The 17,821-nt window shown below is 39.6% G+C and overlaps 1 protein-coding gene across 4 annotated transcripts in view; it reads right to left on the bottom strand.

Moving 5' to 3' along the window:
• Window positions 1-13,119: 13,119 nt before the first annotated feature.
• The window catches only part of MRPL3 (mitochondrial ribosomal protein L3), a 43,019-nt gene continuing 38,317 nt past the window's right edge, over window positions 13,120-17,821 (bottom strand). For 3 of the 4 annotated variants that reach the window (XM_036332624.1, XM_036332625.1, XM_036332626.1), the window contains one exon: window positions 13,120-13,702. In XM_036332624.1, the coding sequence (XP_036188517.1) occupies window positions 13,550-13,702 (153 nt within the window). In that variant the 3' untranslated portion in view covers window positions 13,120-13,549. Of the gene's footprint in view, window positions 13,703-17,611; window positions 17,690-17,821 lie in introns of all 4 variants that reach the window. The other variant, XM_036332623.1, reaches the window with a different exon arrangement.

The following is a 17,821-nucleotide window of genomic DNA, read 5'->3' as shown; positions in this document are numbered from 1 at the left end:
CCCTCTTTTGTCCTCGCAGAGATGTTTTCTGGGAGACACACACAGCTATGGCTGCCGAGTATTAAAACCATTCCGATGCTGCCAGCTCAAACACCACTCCACCAGCAGGCCAGGTGAAGCCGGCGTCTTTCCTCCCTTGCCAGGCCATGGCACGCTCCTCCTAGGGTTCTGGACATCGCCTGATGGGGATACTTGGACATACCCGATACCCACGAGCTGGAGTGGTATGTGCTCCTGCATTCCTTCCTGCTTTCCACGCGGTGGCCTAATAGCTTCACTCAGGGCTTTCGTCCTTCGCAGAGATTCTGAAAATTCCTAGATTGTGGGAAGGGGCCTTGCTTGGCTCACTGGGATGATAAATCCAGTCTCAGGAAGGGAGGGAGAAAAGGGAAATAAGGAAGGGTAGGCATTGCCCCCTCTGGAACTTGGAAAGGAAAGGATAAGAACAACATCCCTGGTTGGAATCAGGGGAGAAACTGCTGGTCAGTGGGTGACTTCTTGAGGCAGAAGCCCATGCATACCCCCCGTCAGGGAGGAGGGGACCAGGTGGCTTATCTTCATCGAGGAGATTTTAAACACATTTAACTTGGTACAGTCTTCCTGCGGGTCCATTTAGTATTATATATCCTCTGATCCAGTCATTTCACTGCCAGTAATTTACTGAAGAAGATAATTAATGACATCCACAAAGATTTAGCTATAAAAACGTTCATCATAGGATTGTTTCCAATTGCAAAGCAACAACATAAACACACACCAAAACCCAAACTTTAGGACCCCAAAAGATATGTTATCAATGGGGGGAAGAGCCTCTGAAATAGCATGTGCAGTAAATGCCTTTTATTATACAGGTCCTAGTATACATGGCAACAGTCTTAGTAACTGCAAGGTGGGGTCGTGAAGCATTTTGCTCTTTCTTTTTATAAATTGATACACAAATATTACTTTTATAATACAAAATAACATCTTGTTTAAGTTTTAAAAATCCATGACTCCTTTTCTTTGGTGTCCTCTTAAAATCAAACTGAATGATTGATCCATAAAGATTTTTTCCTAATTTTTATTTACTCATTTAGCAGGTTTTCTGAATGCATCTATTCTTTCAGTGAGAACAGGAAACTAGCTCTGGTTCAGCATAGCATCAGCAAAGAGCTCAGGAGATAACAAAAAGGGCCCCTATACTGGCCAGGCAAATAATTCCACACAGAGACCAGCACATAAGAAATTATGAATCTCCATGCCTTGGGGGTATCCAGGTTCCCAAAAGCTCAGACACTTTTCTGGCTAATTCTTCTAGAATCTCTAGAAGATGCCTTAACGTTGGCCTGCTAATTGACCTTCTGTGTTTGATAAATTAGAGCAGTGGTTCTCAACCTTCCTAATGCCGCGACCCTTTAATACAGTTCCTCATGTTGTGGTGACCCCCAACCATAAAATTATTTTCGTTGCTACTTCATAACTGTAATTTTGCTACTGTTATGAATCATAATGTAAATATCTGATATGCTATATGTGTTTTCTGATGGTCACGACCTACAGGTTGAGAACCGCTGAATTAGAGCAATCTAACTTATCAAATAAATAGGAGACATGCCTAATCCATAGACATTCTTCATGGGCCTCCGATCTATTAGGGAGCACTCAGAGGCCCAGAGTGCCTGTCTGGACTGTCCAAGGCTCCTTACCATCTCCTTAGATGAAGAGAAAATTGGAACATTGGCCTGAAAAAGTTGCAAGTTCTCTAGTCAATTAAATTTTGAATCAATGCTTATTTTTTTAAAAAAGTTAGTTCAGCCATGTTAACTGGTATGACCTCCTTGATATTTTGGAACCTCAGGATTTTTTTTTTTTAATCTCATACTGTTTTACCGCCTGACATTATTTGTAGGTCTAATCAATATTTATTAGTTAGGTTTAAGACCTATGCTCGGATCAAAACAATGTTTTGGAGTTGGCTGAGAGGGTAATATGACTGTCTTGACTTGCAACCTGGAATGAAAGGGCAGAAGCTTCCATCCTTACTTTAATTTTTAATTATTATCATTTTAGTTTGTTTTTTTAAAAAAAATCTTTATTCAAAGTATTATATATGTCTCCCTTCTTCCCCCATTGGCTCCTTCTAGCCCTCCCCCACCCCAGGCCTCCACCATCCTATTGTGGAGGTGGAGCATACAAGTTCTTTGGTTGATCACTTCCCACTCACCTACCCTTCTCTGCCTTCCTTTTGAGGTTCTGCAGTCTGTTCCATGGTTCGATGCCTCTGGATCTATTTTGTTCATCAGTTTTTGTTCATTAGATTCCACATATGAGTGACATTATGTGATACTTGTCTTTCTTTGACTGGCTTATTTTGCTTAACGTGATACTCTCCAGGTCCCTCCATGCTGTCTCAAAGGGTAAGAGGTCCTTCTCTTTGCTGCTCCATAGTGTACCAGGGTACAAATGTACCACAGCTTTTTTTATCCACTCATCTACTGATGGGCACCTGGGCTGTTTCCAGATCTTAGCTATTATAAATTGCACTGCTATGAACATAGGGGTGCATACGTTCTTTCTGATTGGTGTTTTGGGTTTCTTAGGATATATTCCCAGAAGTGGGAACACTGGGTCAAATGGCAGTTCCATATTTAATTTTTTTAAGGAAACTCCATACTGTTTTCCACAGTGGCTGCACCAGTCTGCATTCCCACCAGCAGTGCACGAGGGTTCCCTTTTCTCCACATTCTTGCCAGCACTGGTCATTTGTTGATTTGTAGATGGTAGCCTTTCTGACTAGTGTGAGGTGATACCTCATTGTCATTTTAATTTGCATCTCTCTGATGATCAGTAACTCAGAGCATATTTTCATATGTCTCTTGGCCATCCGTATGCCCTCTTTGGAGAAGTGTCTATTTAGGTCCTTTGCCCATTTTTAAGTTGGATTGTTTATCTTTCTTTAGTTAAGCTGTATAAGTTTTTTATATATCTTGGATATTAACCCTTTATCAGATGTATCATTGCCAAATATGTGCTCCCTTATAGTGGGCTCCCTTTTCGTTTTGTGGATGGTTTCTTTTGTTGTGCAGAAGCTTTTTATTTTCATGTAGTCCCCTTTGCTTATTTTCTCCTCAGTTTCCTTTGCCCTGGGAGATGTATCTGTAAACATATTGCTATGAGAGATGTCTGAGATTTTGCTGTCTATGGTTTCTTCTAGGATTTTTATGGTTTCCCAACTTACATTTACGTCTTTTATCTATTTTGCGTTTATTCTTGTGTATGGTATAACTTGGTGGTCTAGTTTCATTTTTTTGCATGTATCTGTCCAATTTTCCCAACACCATTTATTGAAGAGACTTTTGACTCCATTATATGTTTTTGCCACCTTTGTCAAATATTAATTGAGCATAATGGCTTGGGTCGATTTCCTGGGTCTTTGTTCTGTTCCATTGATCTATATGTCTGTTCTTGTGCCAATACCAGGCTGTTTTGATTATGGTGGCTTTGTAGTATAACTTGATATGTGGTATTGCGATTTCTCTAACTTTGATCTTCTTTCTCAAGATTGCTGTGGCTATTTGGGGTTTTTTTGGTTTTTTTTGGCTCCATATAACTTCATCAGATCTGTGAAATATGCTGTTGGTATTTTAATAGGGATTGCATTGAATCAGTAGATTGCCATGGGTAGTGTGGACATTTTAATGATGTTAATTCTACCAATCTATGAACACATTTATATCTTTATCTCTTTTTTCAACATCCTGTAGTTTTCTGAGTACAAGTTTATTCCTTGGTTAAGTTTACTCCTAAGTATCTTATTTTTTTATTGTTGTTGTTGCAATGGTAAATGGGATTGTTTAGTTTCTCTTTGTGAGAATTCATTATTGGTGTATAAAAAGCCATCGATTTTTGGGTGTTGGTTTTGTATCCTGCTACATTGCCAAAGTCATTTATTAATTCTAGTAGTTTTTTGGTGGAGTCTTTAGGGCTTTCTATGTATAGTATCATGTCATCTGAAAATAATTCCTGTTCTTAGAGGAATTGGTTTTGGTTTTTGTCCATTGAGTATGATGTTCACTGGAGGCTTGTCATATATGGCCTTATTATGTTGAGATATGCTCCCTCTATTCCCACTTTGCTGAGAGTTTTTATCAAAAATGGGTGTTGGATTTTGTCAAGTGCTTTTTCTGTGTCTATTGATATGATCATGTGGTTTTTGTCTTTCAATTTGTTTATCACCTTTATTGATTTGCAAATATTGTACCAGCCTTGCATCCCTGGAATAAATCCCACTTGGTCATGATGTATCATCTGCTTAATATATTGCTAGATCTGATTTGCTAATATTTTGTTGAGGATTTTACCATCTGTGTTCTCAGAGATAATTGGACTGTAGTTCTCTTTGTAATGTTTTTATATGGTGTTGGAATTTGGATAATGCGGGCCTCATAAAAATAGCTTGGAAGTGTTCCTTCTTCTTGGAGTTTTTGGAATAGTTTGACATTCTTACTTTAGATTCACCATCAGCACCCAAACCCTTCAAATATATACTCTTCTTCTTTGAGGATGGTGAAGCTATCCCTGATAGTAGAGCAATTTTGCTCTCATGTAAATAGAAGTGGCATCAACCAAAGTTCCTGTCCATTGATAAAAGACCCCCACACTCAAGAGCAGCTCTTCCTCTCATACTCACTCCTCCCCGTTCTCACCAGGCCTCGCTCAGGCAAACCAGTCTTCCCATCTTAGGTGATGAGAGAAGAGATGAGAAGTGGAGAACTTAAGGCATGAAATACACACCTATTCTTTTGTCTAAACCTGTGGTCGGCAAACTGTGGTTCGCGAGCCACATGCGGCTTTTTGGCCCCTTGAGTGTGGCTCTTCCTAATCCTTAGAAGTATCTTAATTAAGTTAGTAACAATGTACCTACCTTTATAGTTTAAGTTTTAAAAATTTGGCTCTCAAAAGAAATTTCAATCGTCGTACTGTTGATTTTTGGCTCTGTTGACTAATGAGTTCGCCGACCACTGGTCTAAACCATGTCAACAGGTGCAGCTAGGGCAGTGGTTCTCAACCTTGGCTGCACATTAGAATCACCTGGGAATCTTTTTAAAATCCTGATTTCTGGGCCTCATCCTCCGGAAATTCTGTTTCTTTGTTACTAATGTTGTGGCCCCACCCCATAACAAAGAAACAGAATTTCCGGAGGATGAGGCCCAGAAATCAGGATTTTAAAAAGGTTCCCAGGTGATTCTAATGTGCAGCCAAGGTTGAGAACCACTGAGCTAGGGAAAAAGGGAGCCCTATCTCCCCACAGCTGAAGAGAGGGCTTCTTCAGTGGTGCCCATCGCATGGTTAGGAAACTTGGGTGACTGGATGCTGGGGTTCTGCCAGAATTCAGCGTAGAGTCCAGAGGCAACCTTCAGTTCTTGGCCCAGCTCAGATAGATATTAACTTAGGAAATGTGACATAATCTCTGAGTCCCAATTTTCTCATCTGTAAGGAGATGCTAACAAGTACCTGGAAGGGTGGGTGGCGGTTAGATGGGTGACTGTCTGTGTAAAACATCTGACACTTAGTGGCATCCAATAAATGCTGTGTAATTGTTGCCTTCATAAGGGAGAAGGGCCCTGGTGAGGCCTGACAGAAAGGATTTCCTGATTGTAAGTTAACCCTCAGGAACCTGCTGGTGCAACTTCACCCTGCACCTCAGACCCTCTCTTTCCACGCCAGCTTCTCTAGAGCTGTTCTAAAGCATGCAGCCACAAGAACAGAGTGTTGATCTATCCCAGTTTGCATCAAAAACTAAGCGAATCAATACAATGTTTCCATTTTTTGTCTCAGTAATTTTCCCTAAACCTTTTTTAAATTTTTTATTTTTATTGATTTCAGAGAGGGAGAGGGAGAGAGTGATAGAAATATCAATGATGAGAGAGAATCACTGATGGGCTGCCTCTTGCACACCCCACCCTGGTGATTGAGCCTGCAACCTGAGCATATTCCCTGACCAAGAATTGACCGTGACCTCCTGGTTCATAGGTCGACACTCGACTACTGAGTCACGCCGACTGGGCTTTCCCTAAACCTTTGATTCTTGCTGCGGGTGCAGGACAAGAGAAATAAACACAATAAATTCTGACATCAAACTCTGAAAACTTCAGACAAGCTAAAATCAACAGCTTGTTTCTCGTGATTTTTAGCATTGAGCTGAGGGCCTAGGGCAGTGATGGCAAACCTATGACACGCATGTCAGAGGTGACACGCGAACTCATTTTTTTGGTTGATTTTTCTTTGTTAAATGGCATTTAAATATATAAAATAAATATCAAAAATATAAGTCTTTGTTTTACTATGGTTGCAAATATCAAAAAATTTCTATATGTGACACGGCACCAGAGTTAAGTTAGGGTTTTTTCAAAATGCTGACACGCTGAGCTCAAAAGGTTCGCCATCACTGGCCTAGAGCAACGTATTTCTAAAGCAACCTAAGACAATTTGATATATATTTGTATATGAGGTTAAATCCCAGTCCTATTGTAATAGAGGAAAACAAAAATGTCCATACTTTAAGTTGCTCCTCAAAGATAACCATGAACCCCAGGTTGTTGTGCTGAGGGATGTAGGAAAGTCATCCTGCCCTCTGGCATCCATCAGTCTGAACTAGGACTTTGAAAGCTACCCGTGTGGTTCCAAAGTGCAGCCAAGGTTGAGAAGCCCTGTGTTAGGTGAAGGTCGGACGTGCCTATGTGAACCACTGTGAGAACTGCCTGTGCCTGACAGGGTCCTTCCTGCGTCCCCTGGTTGGGTCGGCCTCATCATAAACATGAGTGTCAGTGGCTCCCAGGCCATGGAGCGCCCAGCCTCTCTTTTTATGGGAAGTGTGTCTAACCAACGATGAGAGAGAATCACTGATTGGCTGCCTCTTGCACTGGATCATTAAATCACAACTTCTTCCTGGGGCAGATGCGTCACCATCTGTTACTGGCATGCGAGGCAGGAAGAGGTCCTGCCTGTCCTCATTTGATAGGTAGGAAAGTCCAAGTTTCATAGATCTTTCCTTACGCACTTTCTGTTTTATCAGTTTTCATTCTCTGCTTCCTCTGCTTTGATTCCTTTTTCCAAATAGCCGTTTGCACTGTGGACAGTCACCTCGGCTCGTCATTTACAGTGATATCCCGCAGCAGGCTGGTGGTTATTAGCAGATGGGAAAACTGGGGAGGAGGTGAGCACCCTCCTTAAAAGGCCAGTGCTCCTCCGTGAGGAGCATCGCAGTGTTGCTGCAGTGTCTGCAGTCAGCAGAAAAAATGGACAGTCCGCCAGCATCCGATGCCATCTTCGCTTCATCATATAAACGCAGTTTTAGTTAAGAACATTTATCTTGGATGCCCACTTGTGCATTCTGATCCAGTCCCATTACACAGCTGTCCATGCGTCTTTGTCAGGGCTTTTGTGATGGAGTGTTTAGTTCGTTCCTCCTCAAATAAGGCAACCTCAGTGCAGTGTAGGAACTTGATGGATATCTTATCTTTAGGAACAACAACACGCTTTCCAAATACCCTGACACATACTCGATGCTCAGACAGTCTGCTTTGAGGAGAATCAAGATCACACCGTTACTTTCACTCTTCCAGACGCCAGAAAGAAACAATTATTCACCTCCCATGCCAAAAAGATTCTTTGGCCGGCTGAGTTAAAATCATTTATTTGCTTTTATGGTGTCGGGCTGCATTCATTGAGATTAATTTGGCTCATCTAACTTGAATAGGCCACCTCATTAATCTAAAAAACATTGAAAACCAGTGTGTGACAAGAACTGCTGTAAGTTCTTCAGAAACATTTAAAAGCAGAAAAGCAGATGAGATGGAGGCTGGCAGCCTGCTCGCTCAGGATTCTGGCTGTCTTCCGGGGGCACGATGGCACTTTAATTGGGTCCTCTAATTTCAGGGACTCTTGGGCAATGGCTGGAGGCAGAATGTGGGTGGCAGCCGTCATTTGTCTTGTTAGGCATGCTCTGAGACAATGCTGTTATTTCTGGGGCCAAGTTCCCACCTGGTCTGGCAGGAATTATTACTGGAAGCTGGCAGATGAGGCTTTATAGCAAATAGAGCAGTAAAACTGGAAATTGAAGAATATCTGTTGCTACAGTAAAGTCAGCCTCATAGAAAACTCCTGAAAGCAGCAGAAACGTTATCCATCATTAGTCAAGTAAACTCGCGTGAAGAACTACTTCCTGTATAGAAACCAGGTAGCTCCAAAGTGACTATAAAGCTCCGTAGGTCCGTGGTCGGCAAACTGCGGCTCGCGAGCCACATGCGGCTTTTTGGCCCCTTGAGTGTGGCTCTTCCTAAGCCTTAGGAGTACCCTAATTAAGTTAGTAACAATGTACCTACCTATATAGTTTAAGTTTAAAAAATTTGGCTCTCAAAAGAAATTTCAATCGTTGTACTGCTGATATTTGGCTCTGTGGACTAATGAGTTTGCCGACCACTGCCTTATGTCGTTTGCCTCAGGGGGCCTCACAGTGCGGGACCTGCTTCTGTCTGCATTGGAATGTTCTCTTGAGTAAGCAGTTCACAAACACTGGTTGGTATGGGCACCAGGCCCTCCCTGTCACTGAAGTGCTCGACTCTAAAACCATGGAAACGAGGCAGCAGGACAAGTGCATTCTCCTGCCACACTTCCTGCAGGAGTGGGGAGAGCCGCCAAAGCAGAGACCTTAGGGCAAAACAGGCAGCAACAAGCATTTTTAGAATCATAACCGCAAGAAACTCAGCTGTGGGAAAGCAAACACAGCAGCCAGGACGTCCTACTGCAGGTAGACCGCCTCGAAAGGCTCATGCCACATGCGGTCTGGCATTCTTTTTTTTAAAATATATTTTTATTGATTTGAGAGAGGGAGAAACATCAACGACGAGAGAGAATCATTGATTGGCTGCCTCCTGCATACCCCACAGTGAGGATCGAGCCTGCAACCCCAGCATATGCCCTGACCGGGAATCTAACCATGACCTCTTGGTTCATAGGTCGATGCTCCACCACTGAGCCATGCCAGCTAAGCATGCATGGCATTTTTTTCTACAAGAACGAGGAACTGGGCAGCTGTTTGAGGGCATTCACGAGGGCATTCATCCCAGAGGTTCAGCAGGAGGTCCAGTGTCAGCAGGCTGCGTGCCACTCTTCCCGCCAGTGGGTTTCACTGACACTGCAATGGTCTCTGTGGGCAGTGACTTGGGACCGAAGTCCTTTTCTCAAAGGAGGGTTCTTTGATAACTAAAAACGAACAGGTTTCTTAATGTAGAACAAGTGTTTCCACAGACTGGTGGGATTTATCCTGCAATAGCAGGACCCCTGAACTACTACTTTAACTTGTACATCATAACACCCTTTACATACAAACACAGTTCCTCATACATCCGGAGACATGGTCACGGTCCATCCACAAATTCACGTTTGGAAATAAGCTGTAAAGTCATCCTTATATTACACCCCGAGGGAAAGGTTGAAAAGTAGGCCTGTATCTCAGCATTACAGAAAGCACTATTGGCTGACTCTGAAATATTTAATCTACTTGCAAATTGCATCCTTATATGTGCAAGACATGTTTTGAAATTTTAGTGTTTGTGACAGCTTGGCATCACCCCGATTCACCCACTGTGTCAGGGCCCACTGACCAACACTAGCCTTTCAGCTTCGGCCGCCCCAGTAAGTAAGCTAAGGGCCCTGTGAAGGAAGGACAAGCCAGACTTAGTAACTCCTAAAGCAGGCATGCCTCGGCCAGTTGTCCTTCCTGAGGCCTACAGAATTCACGTAAGGCCCCATATTTATCTATTTTATAACCAATAGCTGGTATAAACTAAGGCTGGAAAAAAATACCTAATTTGAATGAAGTTTAGTTACAAAAAGGTTTCCCATTTCAAGACAAAATCTAAAGTAATAAGTCAAGTTCAAGCCCAAACCAGGACCTAAGTGGGCTCCTTGGCTGAGAACTGAATTGCCTCATCTGCCCAGGGACCAACACTGCTCAGGAGTCGGTCACTAGTATTGCATGGGCTCCAAACAGGTGAGCGAGCCACTGTCCAGACCACATGCTCCTCTATCCATCGTAGGCAGAGTTCCATTTTTCCCGAGTTGAACATTTAATGACAGGTGCTGTAGCCAGAAATAGTGAACAAGGTTCTTAGCAGAGCACGTGTGTTTTGCTTGGTGTTGGACCAGGCACATGGCTATGTATTCCATTGCTGCAGAGAAGCATCCTCCTCTTTCACTGGCTGTGGAACACTTCTTCTGGGCCACTGAAAAGTTTGCAAAAGCAGGTGCTGGCAGTGGACAGTGTGTGTGTGTGTGTGTGTGGGGCGGGGGGTGTTGATGGTGGGGGTGGGAGTAGATGCTTTGCAGTCTGGCCCTGAAAGCCAGCACTCACTCTCATAATCCTAAAAGGTGATCGTTTTTTCTTTAAAACCCAAATGCACATCTACACTCCACTTGCAGACTCTAGAGATAGACAGATGGTGGTGGGTTCGGGGCAGGCTCTCTAGAACAGTGGTTCTCAACCTTCTGGCCCTTTCAATACAGTTCCTCATGTTGTGACCCAACCATAAAATTATTTTCATTGCTACCTTATAACTATAATGTTGCTACTGTTATGAATCGTAATGTAAATATCTGATATGCAGGATGGTCTTAGGCGCCCCCTGTGAAAGGGTCGTTCGACCACCAAAGGGGTCGAGACCCGCAGGTTGAGAAGCGCTGCTCTAGAAGGTTCCCTGCCTTCAAAACCCATGCCCTGGGCAAATGGCTGCTGAATTATCCTCACTCTTATTCTGCCATTGGGCTATATTCAAATGCTGTAATGCCAAGATTATGTTTTCCCAGTAATAACTTTGTGTTACTAAGACAACAGCTGCTTCCCATCACTTTCTCAGCAAACTTGACACATCTACAAGTTCACTAAAATCTTTTGATCAAATGTAGCTAACTAAAGAATTAAGGCATGCAATATTCTGAATTTCTAAGTTAAATAAGCCTAAGTCCCTAAGCATTTGGGTCACACCTAATTTTAAGTTTTGGACACTTTTAAATTTACATAAATTTTAGAATCAGTTTGAACAATTCTATGGTAGGTCTGTTGAGATTTTAAAAACAGGACTGAATTCTTTGCACTATTGTCTTCTCATCCACAACCATAATATTGCTCTCCATTGATGCTGGCAAACTTGGGCTTTTTTCCAGGTAACTTTTTTTTTTTTTAAAATATATTTTTTATTGATTTTTTTACAGAGAGGAAGGGAGAGGGATAGAGAGTTAGAAACATCAATGAGAGAGAAACATCGATCAGCTGCCTCCTGCACACCCCCCACTGGGGATGTGCCCGCAACCAAGGTACATGCCCTTGACCGGAATCGAACCTGGGACCTTTCAGTTCGCAGGCCGACACTCTGTCCACTGAGCCAAACTGGTCAGGGCTCCAGGTAACTTTTTAAAAAATTTTCCTCCCATAAAATTTCCCAATTACATATTGCTATTATAGATCTGTATATTAAGCTTGTACTCAGTCACTTTTTTGAAATTTCTTCATTGGTTCTGGTAGCTGATCAGTTAATTGTCCTTGATCTTCTAGGTAGATCATGTTCTTTACAAATAGTAAGATCTGTTCTCATTTTCCAATATTTACATTGTGTTTTTGTGTCTTACACATTGGCTAGGACCTCCAAGAACATCATTGAGTAGAACTAGTGAAGGGTATCCTTGTTTGATCTCTGAGAAGAATGTGTTTACATTTTACCTTTGAGTATGATGTTTGCTTGAGGTATCTTTTAACAAGTTCAGGAATCTCTAGGTTGATAAGTTATTTAGGTTTTAAAAAAAAAATGGTATGGAAAACAAGACTTACTCCAGTTTAAAATGATTCCTCTTGAAGAACTTACGATTAAAGCTAAATATGTAACAGTTCAATGTTGTTTTACTTTGGTACCAGGTAGCTCAGAGCCAGACCAAGCATAACAACTGCATACTATGGCCTGCTCATCTATATTGTCTTGGCATCATTCCTTCCCAACCCTCCACCTATTTTGATTTACATCTTCCTAGATATTTCCCCCTTACTTTACTATTTTATTGCTTGGATTTCCTATCAATTTCCACAAATCTTTAATAGAATGACATTAGTGCAAATAAAACCTTTAGAAAAGACGTGGTTACATTTGGATTTAAAATAACGAGAGAAATTTAGTAGGGTAGAAAAATACTGTGGGAACTTTTAATAAATCCATCAGTTATCAGGAAATCATGTGGAGACCTAACACTGTGGCTAATAAGTCTCTTGGGTTGCCATATGAATCAAGTCTCAAAAAACATCTGGAGTTAAAATGAATGTTGTGGGGCCTCAGTAACCTGGTCCAGAGTAAATTTAGTAGTTAAATGAGGCCTGCTAATCCTTACATTGTTAAGCTTATTTGTCGGAAGTAGCCATTAGAAAGCACATTTTAATTTCATAAAATGAAGTGAAACCCAGGGGCCACTAACATTTTCAGTAATAGGTGCTTAACACATTGCGTACCGCATAGAAATCTCTAAGACATACGCCAGGGACCGCACATTTTTGGGCAAACTGCACATTATTTAAATCATCATAATGCACTTTAAGTGTTTTTCAATAATTATAACATTTTTATTTACAAAAGCAAACAATTAAAGTTCCTAGTACTTTTTTAACGTATGGTGCTGCGTAAAACATTTTCCTCTATGAAGAGGGACCAAACAAAATTTACATAAGTATCTAGATTTGCTCCTTTTCCATGGGCGTGAAAAACGAGAACACTCGTGAGCGGTCCTAACAGATGGCGCGCGAAACACGAGAAAACTCCTGAGCGGTACGAAATGTGTTAATAAAAGTTTGTTGAACGTACAATCCCAGGCCATTTCAAATCCTTTTAAAAAGGCATCAAGGAAAAGTGGTTATACTTATTTTATAGCTGAGAGACCAAACTAAAAAATAACTATTGCTCTCCAGTGTAAATAAGTCCCATAATTTACGATTGTCTTCGACAGGCCTTTAAGTTTAACATGTATATTTCTGTAATTTAAATAAAAGCCTCACTTGCTTTCCCTCTTCAGGACTCTAAAATATAAAAGTCTGATAAAAATGAATTTTAGGAAATGGATTTTATTATCCAAATAGGTTATACCATAGTCCCCCTATGCTTTGCCATTGTTATCCATAACCATGATTTCACAAAAACAAATCTTTAATAAAAGTTAAATTTATGAACATCTTAAGATAACTTGAAAAATACACAGGAAAAAAAAATGAAATCCACAAATTACAAAGATTTTAATATGCACACTGCCAGTCCATCTAAATTTGGCATAGTCAATCTACTTAATTGATTTATTTAATGTGTTAATTTTAAAAAATTCCACTGGGGGATGAATGACATATTATTGCCCTTGACAAAGGTGACAAGTGTGATATTGTTTTGACTAAGAAAGCAAAATATAATTCCTGGCTATGTTATTGTTCTGGCTTATCAAAGCTAATAAAATATGTGAGGGTGAGGTTCTGCCATGCCCAAAGGGGTTAGGCAAATGTAATAGAAGGTGCACTGGGCAGACACACATTTTCATCATATAAATTTTCTGGTAGTTCCTCGTCATCTCCATCAGGAAAATATGTAGGGAATGGTAGATTTTTGCAGAAATCCTTATATGCAGGTAGTTTAGAATCTTTGATCTGGAGGGAGGAAACAAAGGTTTTATTAATGAGTGCTACCAATTAAGTTAGCCTGTTTTATTATTCATAATCAAAGAATATGTTCCTATATTTTCTAATGTGAATAATGCAACTGTTATTATATCTATATGAAGTAAAAGGAAATCAATGTATTCATTTTATTTGAATAAGTTTAATTAATCCAATGATATAATCTTCCATAAGAAGAAAAATTTCTAGAACTGCCCAACAGGATAAATTATATTAAATATCAGTTATATCCAAATGGATATTTCAAATATAAGGATTGATATAGACTATATACCTAAAAGGTATTAATTACTATCAACTTCTTAATGATTTCATCTACTCATATTGTCTATTTTTATTATTTTATAACAGATTTTTTTAGCTCAGATTAAAAATAGTTTACCTAGTATTTTTATTAGTCTTAATTCTAGAACACATAATAAAACTATCAAGTTTTAAGGAAATCAGCTTACATTTAACAAGTAGCATTCTCATTTGGAAGCTAAGAACAGAATAGTATTTAGCAAAAAACAATAATAAATTCATAAGTCTTTATAATATTGCTATTAACTCTATGTTCTAAAAATATTCTAATCTGTGAATTCACAAACTAAGGAATACTACATATGTTGACATAATCTAAAATGATGGTTTTTATTTTTGGAAAACATCACTGGGTTCTTTAAAGCTTCTGACTTCTACAGCCTTCATTCAGAGAGGAATAAAAAAATTACATATAATTATACACACAGAGTAAAATAAGCCATAATAATTTTGGCAATAAGAAATGAATAATTTGGCCTGGCAGGAGTGGCTTAGTGGTTGAGCATAGACCTATGAACCAGGAGGTCATGGTTCGATTTCTGCTCAGGGCACATGCCCGGGTTATAGGCTTGACCCCTGGGGAGGGGGCATGCAGGACATAACCAATCAATGGTTCTCTCTCATCACTGCTGTTTCTCTCCCCACCCCCTTCTTTCTTTCTCTCCAAAATCAATAAAAATATATTTAAATGCCAAACTGTAAAAAAAAAAAAAAAAAAAAAAATGAATAATTTGGTTGAAATAAGTACACACCTGCTAGGAACAGCTAAGTACAGAAAAACATATCTATTTTAATCTCTCATTAAAACTGTTGTAAAAAATTATCAGTAAGGCACCCAGAAGAAAATAAACTCACTTTACCCGCCCTCCCTCCCCCCCGAACTTTAACTTGGACTAAGTCATATTCTTACCAATTTAATCTGTTTCAGAATTTAGAATTGGAAATAAAACCTGAGTAAGTAGACAGTAAAACCAACAATAAAACTTTCTGTGCTAATTTGATAAATGCAAACATTTACTAACAGATGATTTAAAGGTTTCAAGGAGTATTTTGTGGGCTTGTGTTTAAATGTCAGCAGTTTGGTACATCTTTTTTTTTTTTAATTTTGTTTTATTGCTTAAAGTATTACAAAGAGTACATCTTTTGAAAACATTCAGCCCACTTTTTTTATTCTCCCAGGTGAATGCATAACAGGTAAGCCTCTTGCCGTAACAGAGTGAGTTCTTGTTACTTTTACATTTTTGTAAATCTGTTATAGCTGAGGAAAATTTCAGACAAAAAAAGCACTGCTTAAATATTCTAACTGTAAAAGCTACAGTACTATATGTAATTCATTGATTTGAAACATAAAAGATGACAGCAGCTTTAAAATTGAGGGCTGGAAGTTTACAGTCCAAAGGTACAAGACTCATATGAATTTTGTGCTTACATTAATGAAACAGGTTGGTCATTCCAACGACTATCTTTACTAATTTTAGAATGAAAGATACTGGCAGCCCTGTACTCTGAGAGCAAAAGCTCCCATGGAGGGAGTGGATGTTCGTGAGGCTGCCTGTCCAGCCAGGAGCGCTCATTCTCCACAGGCAAGAACTTACCTGCTCTGCAATCACCTGGGAGAACAGAAAAAGTGGGCTGAATGTTTTTAAAAGATGTACCAAACGTCTGGACATTTAAACACAAGCCCACAAAATACTCCTTCAAACTTACACCTTAATGTTTGAAGCACACATTTTAGATTACAAAAGCTGTTTCGGTACCATAATGCAAAGACTTTAAAATCAAAACATGTCTGTGAAAAATGCATTCACTCGTGTGTTAGCAGTTCAAAGTGGACTAGACATTTCTCTGCTGCTGTAAGTTTCTCAAAATATATTTGGACTCCTCTTTAGAAATTGCCTTTGGGCCCTAACCGGTTTGGTTCAGCGGATAGAGCGTCGGCCTGCGGACTCAAGGTTCCCAGGTTCGATTCTGGTCAAGGGCATATACCCTTGGTTGCGGGCACATCCCCAGTGGGGAGTGTGCAGGAGGCAGCTGATCGATGTTTCTGACTCTCTGTCCCTCTCCCTTCCTCTCTGTAAAAATCAATAAAATATATTAAAAAGAAAAAGAAATGGCCTTTGGTGGACCTTCTGTCTGTCTGTCTTCAGTGACAGCAGGCCACCATCCATTAGAGAGCTGACTGAATTTTTGAAAGCAATTTTTTATCAAGTGGATGAAAAGTCTGAGTAATAAATGTTGCTGTTTACAACAACCAGATCAGAAAATTACTACATAGATTATGGTTTTTCAAGACAGTTGACCTATTCATCCCCAATAGTTACTAAGAAGCATCTAAGAAGATGCTGACGGGGTACCTTAGAAGTCAAAGCAGCAGTAGTAGGGTTCAGCTGGAAAGCCAGCCTAGAATCGTGTATGCAGCAAATGGGGATATAAGGAGTTGGCAACATTAAAAAATCCACCTGCTATCCAGTGTAACTTTATTATGGAAAATAATCACTTTCCTCTCTTTTATTGGGTTGTGATATGCATAACGTAATAAATCTGGATTGCAGAGGTAGGGATACATTGAATTATGAAGCCAAAATGTTATGAGAAATACAATGACAACTTGCTGACTTCAACCACTTATCACAGTAGTCACTTGGAGAATAGATCACTTGGGTTTGGAAACCTACTTAAGCCTAAGCACCTGCAATCTTACAAAAGAAACAAGAGAATAATCCAGTCAAAAAGTGAAGAGTGCCAGGAAGGGAATTTTAATTACTCTAAGATTAAAACAAATATTGTACCTTATTCTAGTAACGGAACCTATTTTAAAAAGCACACAAAGAGACCCAATATGAAAAATCTGAGGTTTAAGTTTCAACCTATTTTTGTTGTTGTTGGAAAATTAATGAAAACTATATTTCTAGGAATAGCTGATATAACTTCTATTACAAATTTATTTTCAGAATGGGAGGTTCAAAATTCGAGTGATTTATCACTTTGTATTACCATGGCTTACAATTCCAGGCAGAATATTTAATTTGTATTTTATTTATGAAAATAAGTCTCTGAGAGTCTGAGTTTTTCTTCAAATCTATCCTGTACAACATGTTTATTTTCTTCTTTTCCTTCATATGTTGAACATAAAAATGAGCATGCATATTTTCAGGGAAAATAAAAGTGCAATCAGAGCAATGCTAGTAATAGTAACAACAGAATCTCTCTTTAAAATGTCTACCTTTAATCACCTTTCTTCTGGGCTCTCTCATGTAATTTCCACCTCCAGTATTTCTGGTTCCGGTGTCAAAGTACTCTTAAAGTAAGAAGTCCTTTTTGGGAACGACAGATACATTCACATTTTGGCAAGAGTATCCTAGTCTCCTTTTTATATTTCTAAAGAGCCTCTGCTTCATGGTCCTACCCTTTTCACAGACATACACTATAGGGTGTTCTCTGCAATTTTTGCACTCAGTTGCTACTAAAAACCAAAAATAAAAAAATTCAACAGAGAACTCATGTAGCTTGAAAATTAGGGGCTGTTTTTCATATTCATATAAATGAACAATGGAAAATAAAGACAGCTATACATACCTTTACTAAGCAATTTTTATGTCCAGGTACAGAGCCATTTACATAGATTATATTGTGCTTTGTATTTATTCTCCACACCTAAAGCCATAAATGAAATCATACTTTGAGAATTTGTAACACACACAGTTCACGTATCCTCCACCCCCCCATAAATGTAAAACCTATTAGAACAATCATACTGTTTAAACATTAAACTGAACAAACAACAAT

The sequence above is a fragment of the Myotis myotis genome, unplaced genomic scaffold, assembly GCF_014108235.1.
Source record: "Myotis myotis isolate mMyoMyo1 unplaced genomic scaffold, mMyoMyo1.p scaffold_m19_p_13, whole genome shotgun sequence".
NCBI classification, from domain to species: Eukaryota; Metazoa; Chordata; class Mammalia; order Chiroptera; family Vespertilionidae; genus Myotis; species Myotis myotis.
This window is presented reverse-complemented; position numbering and strand designations above follow the sequence as displayed.